Source organism: Triticum aestivum, chromosome 5A (assembly GCF_018294505.1).
Source record: "Triticum aestivum cultivar Chinese Spring chromosome 5A, IWGSC CS RefSeq v2.1, whole genome shotgun sequence".
NCBI classification, from domain to species: Eukaryota; Viridiplantae; Streptophyta; class Magnoliopsida; order Poales; family Poaceae; genus Triticum; species Triticum aestivum.
The window spans coordinates 404,011,174-404,022,677 of record NC_057806.1 but is presented as its reverse complement, the minus strand read 5'-3'; the positions used below and the strand labels follow the sequence as shown (position 1 = coordinate 404,022,677).

Below are 11,504 nucleotides of genomic sequence, written 5' to 3'. Positions count from 1 at the left end.
TTGAAGGTTGCCGAGTACATGTCGTGTAAACGGCGGTAAGTGGTGAGAGCGTGTGTGAAGAAGTACACCCCTGCAGGGTTAACATCATCTATTCGAATAGCCGTGTCCGCGGAAAAGGACTTCTGGGTTGCTTATATCAGTTCATAGACAAGTGAAAGTGGATACTCTAAAATACGCAAGATAAGCGTGAGTGCTATGGATGGCGTTCTCGTAGGGAGACGGGAGCGGATCCATAGTGGTGTATTGGTTGGTGAATATGTGGACTCGTGTGCGCCACCTCAAAAGAGTCGCTTGCAGTCGTAGTTTAGGATAGCCACCGAGTCAAAGCTGGCTTGCTGCAGTCAAACTCCACCACCCCCTTTGTTGATAATGATGCATGTGTAGATAGATCTGATGTAAGTCTTGCTGGGTACATTTGTACTCACGTTTGCCTATTCTATGTTTTTGCAGAGAGACTTCAGTCTCACTAGTAGTTCCGCTTGGACTTCGATGTTTAGCTTGATACCTCAGCTGCGATCTTGTGCCCTCGGCAGGATCTGATAGATAGTCAGGCTTCTCAGCCTTTTTCATTTATAGATGTCTGTACTCAGACATGATAGCTTCCGCTTGTGCTTTGACTTGTATGCTCTGATTGTTGGGTCATGAGACCCATGTTTGTAATGTCTCGCTCCTCGGAGCCTATTGAATAAACTACTGAGTCGTAGAGTCATTTTGTGATGCCGTGTTGTATTGCACATATCGAGCATATTGTGTGTATGTTATTGAAATGCTTGGTATGTGTGGGATCTGACTATCTAGTTGTTTATCTTTAGTAGCCTCTCTTACCGGGAAATGTCTCCTAGTGTTTCCACCGAGCCATGGTAGCTTGCTACTGCTCCGGAACACTTAGGCTGGCCGGCATGTGTCCTTCGTTCCTGTGTCTGTCCCTTCAGGGAAATGTCACGCGATGAATACCGGAGTCCTGTTAGCCCGCTACAGCCCGGTTCACCGGAGTCCTGCTAGCCCAGTGCTACAGCCTGGATTCACTCGCTGATGACCGACACGTTCGATGCTGGGTCATGGATGCCTGTCCCTGTAAGTTTGTGCCACTTTGGGTTTACGACTAGCCATGTCAGCCCGGGCTCCTTATCATATGGATGCTAGCGACACTGGCATATACGTGTGCCAAAAGGCGCAAACGGTCCCGGGTAAAGGTAAGGCGACACCCGTGAGAATCCGTGCGTGAGGCCGCAAAATGATATGAAGTGTTACATGCTAGATCTATGTGGCATTGAGTCGGGGTCCTGACAATGATCTAAAAATTGTTGCGAAAAAGCTGTGAGGATAATATCATCAACATATAACAGAGGGTAAGCAGTGTTGGTGTTGTGATGAAAGGTAAAGAGAGAAGTGTCAGAACGGGAAGGGGTAAAACCGATGGTTTGAGCATAAGTAGAAAAGCGTTGGAATCAGGCATGTGGTGCTTGTTTAAGACCATAAAGAGATTTTTTAAGAAGACAAACATGATTAGGATAGGAGGAATGTTTGAAGCCAAGAGGTTGTTGACAATAGACTGTTTCTTGAAGAGAGCCATGAAGAAAAGCATTTTTGACATCTAATTGATGAATTGGCTAGGAAGAAGAGACGACGATGCTAAGGATAGTGCGAATAGTGCTCGGCTTGACAACTGGAGAGAAAGTCTCATCATAATCGATGTCGTGTTGCTGAGAGTAACCACGACATACCCATCGAGCCTTATAACGTGGAAAACTCCCATCAGAATTAAATTTAAGGCAAAAAACACATTTGCCAAAAACGATATTTGTATTGAAAGGACGAGGAATTAACTGCCACGTGTTATTCTGCAGAAGGGCATCATATTCATCTTCAATAGTTGCGGCCTAATTAGGATCTAGGAGAGATGATTTGTAAGATTTGGGTAGAGAGGAAGGAGATAAAGATGCATGAAGATTCAGACGGTCTTTTGGAGGTAAACGAAACCCGGACTGGGCATGTGTGCGCATGCTATGATCGTTAGTAGAAGCTGGAACGGGAATAGCATGAGCGGGAGGGATGAGGGAAGATGTGGTGGACGCGTCCGGCACAACGGAGAAAACGGACGCGGGAGATGGCGGTAAAGACTGCGACGGCAGGAGGTCTGCCGCGTCAGAGTGTAATGTGTTTTCCTCTGCCGGGATAGAGATGATTACAAGTTGTATTCTAATATTACCCACACTTAGAAATGGCGTGTACAGAGACTACGAGCATTTGGCCGATATAATATTTTAAGTATCACCCTCGGCAAATTTGGTTGATATATCTTTTGAAATATCGCCCTAAGCAATTATATGGCTGGTGAAGTAGTCGTCATCGTCGTAAGGCATTATAATAACTAGGAGACTGCCCGTGCGTTGCCACGGGCCAACAAATGTTCAACCACAACACAAACTCAAGTATCTTCCCCCCTATTCCAATATAAATTATCCTCTCAATCTATTGCCCCTTCTCAGCATGTGGCTTCTATGTCGGTGTTTTGTTGTCTCACTCTACTACATGCGCAACATGGAACACCACCAACAAATGATGAGATATATATAATGCACCTCACCTTAGTACAAATACTAAGAAAAGGGGGCATATGGACATGAAAACGTTCTTCCCACCAGATGTTAATTCACAAACCAACTACGAATAATGCTCTATTTGTCTCTGAGTTCTTTCATCTCCACCTAAGATGTGTCTCCGTCAATTTACCTCACTGGGACTTCTTTTCCTAAGGACCTTAAATATATATACAACAATCACACAACAAAATCGCATCGTTGTCATTCCATATCTTCTTCCACAAGCCCTTCCACTCAAACTCTTTTGGCCATTTCTGCTCCGTCGTCACCCTATTCCAAATATGCCTATGTTACCATCCAGGTCCAAATACACCCATTTTTTCTCCAAGTCTATCAATTTGTCTTATCAAGTTTGTACTTTCAGCCTCGGAATTTTCATTGATCGGAATGAGCAGGGTTCTCAAAGTTCACTTCTCTGAAAGAGAACACAACACATATTGATACAGATTCATGATGAACAAGACTCAGTGTTATTTATAACGATGAATACCAACACAAGGTAAGTTATTCAATGGAGTAGCTACATTGTTGTGTTTGTCAAAAAAAGGGTCTAAGAGCATCTCAAAAGCGTACTACTGATGTTTCAAACTCCAGAAAACAAGAACTTCTTCCTACAATGTTGATGCAGTCACTAAACCCTGCAATATGAGCATCGAAACATATGTCAAACAAGCCTCCTTTCAGATATGTTTTCAGAAAGAAAGCAAGTCACTGATTACTGTTTTTATTGATCCTTCCAACTCTGGACCACAAGAACTTCAAACAAGCCTCCTTTCAGATATGTTTTCAGAAAGAAAGCAAGTCACTGATTACTATTTTTATTGATCCTTCCAACTCCGGACCACAAGAACTTCTTCCTAGTATGTTGAAGCACTTGCTAATTGCTGAAATATGGGCATCGAAACATAAACAAAGGACAAATAAAAATGCAGAGTAAAGGCAAAGTATATACATCATACATGCGTGCCATCTGATGATCTGGTACATGGATTGAGAGACCATTCGAGGAAACTGGAAGCAAGATGAGTATGCCGTCTAAACTATGATAAATAATTTGGGAAATAATAAATGGAATAAGAATGCAATCTTACTTTGCATTGATCCCATTCATGTGACTGAAATAAGAAGTAGATGGGAAATTGATTTTGTGGCAGTAGCATATGCGCACCAATGGTTCCTTGCATCCAAATGCACCCAGAAATAATTATAGGAAATTAGCATGAATATATCAGAACCAAATTTATGTACATATAGTTATAGTGCTGCCACAAGCAAGGTCCATCTATGTACAGTAGTCCATTATGATTCTCCCCAACCTTGAAATTTGATATCATGTTGACTAATCATTGGGTGGAAGCATGCCACGAAGTTTTGAACTTGATGTTTTTGACACGTACATGTACCATGGTGCCCTGCAACATCAAAAAGTGATACTCCCTCTTATCCTTATTACTTTTCACTCAAACGGGTGTATCTAGGCGCATTTCAATGCTAGATACATCTGTTCGCAATATTTTTCACTATGGTCCATGGTGCATCTTCAAAAAGACAAAAAAAGTGTTGCAGTTTTTCCTATTTCCTCGAGAAAGACTTGCTACAGAATTATTAGAATTTTATATACAAATCAAAAGTAACATCAGAACATGTTCTTAAACCAAATAAAGGAGATATTTTAACTACAAATTACCTCTTAGTGTAAGTACTTTTTCTGCAAATTCCAAAGCTTCATGCCTTATGCTGACGTGAGTTAACTCTACCAGAGTTTGTTGCTGCAGATGGAAGTATTGTTGGAGTTTTGCACCCAGCATCTGCAATGTCATAATTCGAGTTAGGATAAGAAGTCAAAATCTCATGAAGGTACTACAAGGGAAAATCACTTTCTAGACACAGGTCTGGCCAAACCACATTGTAAAAAATGCACACCCTGACCCTACACTGGCTTTATAATTGAAATACAAAACTTCCCCCAAAAATGTACAAACAATTTTTTCAATCAAACAAAGATGTAATTTCTCATAAGAATATACTTGTAATCTACAGTAGCTCAGGTTGGAGGAGGGGCGGGATGCGGCTGCCCACCAAACACCAAAGCAAGAGCCAACTTTTCTAGTGGCCATCGCGGCTGCCTGCCTCAGGTGAAAAAAGGGTGAACCCATAAGTGTGATTTCAGAGGTGGATACCTGATGTCCAGCTCAAGGATAAAACTTAAAACTGAGAAGTCTGCCGAAGTATACATTTCCCAATAGACCTAAGGGATCAGGGATCAATGAATGTAACCAAACATGGTAGGAAACACAAATGCAAGTAATGTTCCACATATCTACTGGTAAAAACTATAGACGGATGCATCAGATCCTCTCATGATTTTTAGTCTGGCATTTAGTGCTAAACAGACTGCATTAAAATTTTATGGTCATGAATTGTGGAACTTTTTAAACTTGACTTGTTAAGTTCACGGCCTATATGTGTATGAAAGGTTACAGTAATATAACACGAAGGGCACATGCATGATTTTTCACTAAAAGAAGGAGAAGGTCAGCATATATAAGATGAAAATAAGTAGTTCATGAATCCTAATGCAATTTAATTTTTGTTATTAGCAGCATAGTAGTCCTTTTTTAAAAGCTCCATGGCAGATCGTCAAGGAGGAGGTTATTAGATATCGTTTTTTGCAGGGATTGGGAAACCACGTGTCCTCCAATGCCATAGATCAATTCGGATGAAGAAAAACTTTATAGCCTCTAGAAATAAACGTGTTCAATCTTTCTGGCTAGAAAGGCGATGAGCACGTGCACACAGTGTCGGAGAGAGAAGAGGCCCAGAAGTATCTGCCTCCATGGCAGCAACAACTCACATCTACAACCAATATTGATGGACGTCGACAGCAGCATGACAGGGAAACATGAAGAATAGGTGTCAGAGGGAGACCCACAACCAAAGAAAATCTAACGGCGGATTGAAGTGTAAACCAGCAAGAAAACGAACCTGATCCTGATGAGGATTGATCTGATAATCTCCTTAAGCACAAGGAATTAATTTCCAAACCTACCTTGTTCAGCTTCAGAGAGGCTATGCATTCGTTTTTCATTGGCGGAGACAGAAAGAGAGATCATGGAGAAGAGGAAGAAGTCGTGGATGGAATTATTTTCCACGTGGGGAAAGTCCGATGGAGAATAGGAAGAGTCCATGAAGTATGGAGGAAGATATCATGGAGTACTAATGAGGAAGAGACCGTGGAGTAGATTTAGTTTTTTTCCCAAAAGAGATAGAAATTGCTTTAATTAAAGGAGGAAAAAATTATGCATTAGGATCATGTGGTGGATTTTCTTTTCCAAATTGTTTGAGTGTGGTTGTGGGAGAGATGCGTACGTGAGACTTCTTTTACACGTGCGGAGAGATATACGTGAAAGTTTTTTCCTATTTGGAGAGAGATAAGTGAGAGATTGTTTATATTGTTTTCTGAGATTGAATGGGGTTGTGGGAAAGAGATAAGTGAGACTTTTTCTACGCATGAGACATTGAGAAATTTCAGTCGTGAGAGAAATACCTATAAGATCTTTTTTCTTTTGGGGAGAGATTCATGAGAGATCTACACAGTTATAATTTGGTCCCACCTGATCAACGGCTCCTAATTACTGATTAACCTGGGGATTTCTAGGGAGTCTGTAATTAGTATAGGTATAGATAGATATAGATTAGATAGATAGATAGATATAGATAGATAGATGAGTTCAAAGGAAAGATAAAAATCGGTTGCTAAATGAATTCCAATTTGTTGAACATTATTTATGAGAACCTAGGCTTTCGCCTGGAGACAATCACCAAACACCAATGTGAGGGGAAAGATGCCGACACACCTCGACGATGCCTCCAAGGAGTGGAACAGCACCCATAGGCAGCGTCGCCACCGGCACAGACCTAAGCTGCACATGACTTTCATCCATAGCACTACACATCTCTAGCTCCGTACACCAGAATGGGGGCAACGCCGTCCAAGTTGGAACACATTACCACCGCCACAACACCTCTTCATAATGGCCGGAGTACCATGGTAACCGCACAAGAGAGAGCACAAGCCATCCTCCATCTCCAGTCGCACAAACACACTCAATATAAATTTTCAAATAACGCATGCCTCATCTTCAGTTGCACAAACACATTCGATATATAATCCTTTTATCAAGTTAAGACATCTATATCTTGCAAATAAAGCATGTCCCATTAATATAATTTCTCGTAAGTTGATAAAAGGAGAAGCATACACATAGAAAATAATTTGACTATTTGCGTGAAACAATTCTGACACAAACACACCCACATGGTAGAAAGGATTTTGTGGATGCCATCATATGAACAGGCAGATCTAAAAGTATTAAATATTCCATGGCAATGCTATGTACTTCTCCGTCTAATCTATTTTGCAATATCATAACACAAGTCATTACAAACAACACTTGCCTTGTCCCCTCATGTATTCTCGAGGTTTTAGCGTAATGTCAATTGAGCTTTGTTCAACAAAAGTACTATTGAACTGGCTAAGAACTTATATTTTACCTAAGTGCTACTACGATCTATACATCAAAGCATAATCAGCCTACAGATATTCCTACATCAAAAAAATTATTTCTTCTTTGAGATACTCACTCGGTCCCATAATATAGGATTTGGTGCTGCTTGCAAGATGCCCTCTTGCGCCGATTTCACTCGCTGCATCTTGCATATGTGCAGTACCACGTCATTGTCAAGGAAAGCACGCTGCCATTGGTAGAGCTCCTGCAGGTTAAAAGGAACCTCCTTCTCTTGGTACCAGCAGAACCCACAGGTCAAAGGGTCCACCCCGTTGTTCGGGGTGCTCAAATCTGTAAGCTTGTCAACTGCAAAACCTTCTGATCTGCGAAAAAGGAATGGATAATTTGTCAAGGGTTTTACATCGATAAAACAATATTGTGCATTAGAAATATTGTGCATTATATAGATAGATGCGGCGCAGCCTGAACCAAGCTTACAAATATCATGCCTTAAATAGATGAATGCAGTGGAACGCACACATAGTTTAATATTAATATATCCTGCAAGAGATGTGTAATATACATGTTTAGGACTTTAAATTTATGGGTAGAAGTAAACAAATATAGGCTGTCCAACGACGACCATCATGTATGTCTTTTATGGGCAAATTATCGCATGATAAATGGATTGGAAGGAGAAAATGAAAAACCCTAGCTCGAATCTGTACCTAAGTGATATATTCTTCTCAGGCTTCTCAACTACGACACTTCTGTGCACATAAAAATAATTGCAGATCCATCAACAACAAAATTAATTTCACATTGGTCAGAATCAGTTCAGATCTCACCTAATACAAACACATGCCCTCTTCATGAGACCCTGAACCTGCCCTTAGAGTTCAAATAAATGTACCATTTGATAGCAGACCAATATTTTGTTTTTGCTTTATACATGACTTGCTCACTGCTCATAGTATAAAGCTAACTCGGTTGTAAAGGGAACTGGAAAAACCACTCAAAAAAGTTAGAGAGCCCCAAAAAACTTCTGGACTGAAGTATAACTACTGAAATGGAGCGCGCACCTGCCGTCGAGATGCAACCACTCGGGCGCTCGATCGCAGAAAACGAATCCGGGGAATATGAGGACGGAAAGGTCTGCTGGTCTGCAATTGAGATGCAAAGAATCATGATTTATATTCAGGAGACCAAACATGGTAATAATCTAAATTTTCAGCTCGAGAACACAAACACTCGCAGCAATCTCAAAGGCACAAATTTGCCAATAATAGAACCAGATATAGACAGAAAGAACATCTTTACTCCCACTTAATCCAAGCAATTGACACCAAAAAAGTCTCCAACTTTCCTTTGGTTCCAGTCAATCACAACTTCAGAAACAACCTTCAATAATCTGCATTCAAGAGGTCAACTAAATTAAAAATATTGTAAGTAACAAGCATTTAGGCTGGTGATATTGTTATAAACGTGTTGTCGAAGATTTGTAGAAACAAACTAAACGAGCTCTATCTTCTTTTCACTGTTTTTTTCTTCTGAGGATAGAAAAATAGAAATACCTCTGTTGGACCGCTCAAGTAGTAAATGGGATCATTGCCCTTGCCTACACATGGGCCATGGCTCCAAATTCATAAGTCATGATCATTTGCATTCAGAGACTACCTTCAGAAGGATCTTGTTTGTGTTAGTGCTTCAGTATTGTCTGCGGCAAAGGATTAATAAGTTTGTTTTCGCACATGTGCGCATAGCAGATAGCTGCGGTTGATATGTTTGTTGTGTATCTTGGCTGATTTTCCTGAATTCAGGCGTGAGGAACGAAACATTAGAATCAGGAGTACAAAACCTTGTCTAGCATATATATTACACAACTACTATCTAACATCACAAACTGGCCTGCACTGGGGTAATAGGAAATGGTCATATGACGAAGAATTAAACATAAAAGAAAATATTTTTGGAGAAGGAAGAACATGTCAGGAGGATCTGGTGAACCTGCTACGCATACTCATGTGGACTTACGGTTCCGGTGAAGTGGAGCTGATGGAAGAGGGGATCACGAGCAGCGGCGGGATGGTTGGCGCTGGAGCTCATGGCGAAGTGGACCCGTGGCGCGGCGGCGGGGGAAGGGGTCGTTGGCGCGGGGAGCGACCGCGGTGGGACGTGGGGGCGGCGGCCGCGGCTGGAGGTGGGGCGGCCGCGACGGGCGGTGGCGTACCGCGAGACGGGTTAGCGTTTGATAGGCTGAAACACCAACACCATGATTTTCAGACCCTGCCAACTCTATAATTCTATAAGATCCAATACCTGCTAGGTTGTTCCACAGCACCAATGTCCAAGTCAATACCATATATTATCCACTGAAATGTCTGATTTAATATCATATGCAAAAACATTAGAGCAATGTGCTCTCCTTTACCCATATTGTGTACCACATAACATTATGAACATTAGCGGAGGATTAGCCTGCAGCTATTTTAGATCATGCACCAAATAGTTGTAGTTTTCCTAAATCATGGAGAAGAACAAGGTTGAAATTCGCAAGAGTCATATAGAAATTTCTGCAATCAATATCATACCAGATCCATGTACGGTAGCCTCTAAATAAGCAACATAAGTCCGCAGTCCATAAGTATGTAGGCTACGCTCCAATTTGATGTATCATGCAATTTTGCAATACTCGGATAATTTTGTAAAGCATACATATACTGCATTGGAGGGCTATAAACTTCAGTAATCTGAAAAATATGTAGACCACAGCTGAGATCGTAACTTAGTGACACAACACATGGTATGATAGCTAAAGGAGAGGCTATCAATTGTCATTTTTTTTGCACAGATGTGCCAGTAGAAAATCACCATTGATTCAATCTGATGTGTGAAGTCACCTGTCGACTCGGCTTGCCATTGATTCTGCGCCTGCTCCCTGGTTTCCTGAAATAAAATTTCCCAGCGTCGGATCAGTTCAAAGAAAAGGCAGATAGAAAAACTGACAGAGAGAAGAGCCCATCTGAATGTGATCACTTACCTTGCCGAGAGCATTGAGCTTCCCTTGCACCAGCACGGGAGAGGCCGACAAGGAGGGCCTCCTCTTGGGGGAGGGGGCTGTGCTGCCGACGCCGGCCGGAGACCAGCAAGGAGGGCTCCTTCTCCCTGGGCCTCCTGCTCATCGTGCGTGAGCCGTGCAGCTCATCGAGCTCTTCTCCTGCACATACACTTTAAGCTTCAGTTCAAATCAGCTTCAGAAGCTGCAAGACAGAACATGTTCAGTTCAGGTGTGCAGAGTACATACAGGTGGAACCAGCACTTTGGGATCTTGTTCTGTGGAGGAGGAGGTGGGTCGCCCTGTCGGCAATGAAGCTCCAGCCGTGTGTCACCAGCCTGGGCATGATGGTGGTGCTCTTCTTGACCGACGCCGAGCTCCGCGCTGGCGAGGGCCGCTCCTTGACGGGCGTCCTCTCCTCGAAGTTGAGCGCGATGGGCCTGACAACCTTGGGTGATAAGAGCACCCCGGCATCGCCGGCGCCGCTATGCTTCTCGGCCCCAGGAGCCCCTCCGCGGCACGGCGAACTTCTTGGCAAGCTCGGGCGTGCCGACAACGAGCGGGTGGTGCCTCGGGATGGGCGTGGCGCCGACCACGACAGGGACGGGGGGACCCCGGGTCGAGGCGGCGACTCCGCTTCTGGACGGTTGGTGTCGTCGTGGAGGAGCGGCCGTGCATGGCCGGCGGCGGAGATGTGTGGACGCAACGTCCTGTCCCTCATCTCTTCCCTCGTGCGGCGGCTAGGGTTTGCGGAGGGAGGGTGTGCGTTGCCTCGGTCGTGGGTTTTTTTCGTTGGTTTTCTTTCGTAGGCTTTTTTTCGACCTCGCTCGCAGGCATCGCTAGACGTTAAAAGCGAAAGGTGGGAGGAACGACGAAAAAAAAACGTCTCTTTAGGAAGATGGGAGGAAGTACTAAAGAAGTACCAAAAAAGACCGGGTGAGATGGGACGAAAATAAAACCCGAAACGCGACCTACCAACTAAAACATTAGGAGTAAAGATGTTTTTGATGAATACAATAATACAAAAAATAGAAAGGCATGTGTTGAAGGTGTAATTTGGCTAGCTGGTTTGTATAATCAACCAAATTAATTAGTTGATCAAGCTAATCAATTGATGCTTTGCTTAAGAAATGTAACACAGGGATTTGCATGGACAAGATTCTACATGGGACATATCCTAGCCAGACTCTGGATATTTCGAGCTACCACGATACTATCTATAGACCAGGCCTAGCAAGAATCAGATGCTAATCTTAAGTTTTGGGCTGCAAAGACTATGAAGCCATGTAATGATCAGAGTTCGATATAGATGCTTGAGGTTCAAGTCAGATGTAACAA

General features: G+C 42.8%; 1 protein-coding gene across 1 annotated transcript; it reads right to left on the bottom strand.

The window, feature by feature from the left end:
• Positions 1–3,807: 3,807 nt before the first annotated feature.
• LOC123103638 (uncharacterized) lies at positions 3,808–8,698 on the bottom strand. The gene is made up of 7 exons (XM_044525282.1): positions 8,686–8,698; positions 8,478–8,522; positions 8,194–8,274; positions 7,248–7,494; positions 4,631–4,729; positions 4,291–4,411; positions 3,808–4,015 (listed from the first exon to the last, which is right to left on the bottom strand). Exons 4-7 carry the CDS (start codon positions 7,314–7,316, stop codon positions 3,903–3,905), a joined length of 402 nt encoding a protein of 133 aa, XP_044381217.1. The 5' UTR covers positions 7,317–7,494; positions 8,194–8,274; positions 8,478–8,522; positions 8,686–8,698; the 3' UTR covers positions 3,808–3,902.
• Between the last annotated feature and the right edge of the window lie 2,806 nt (positions 8,699–11,504).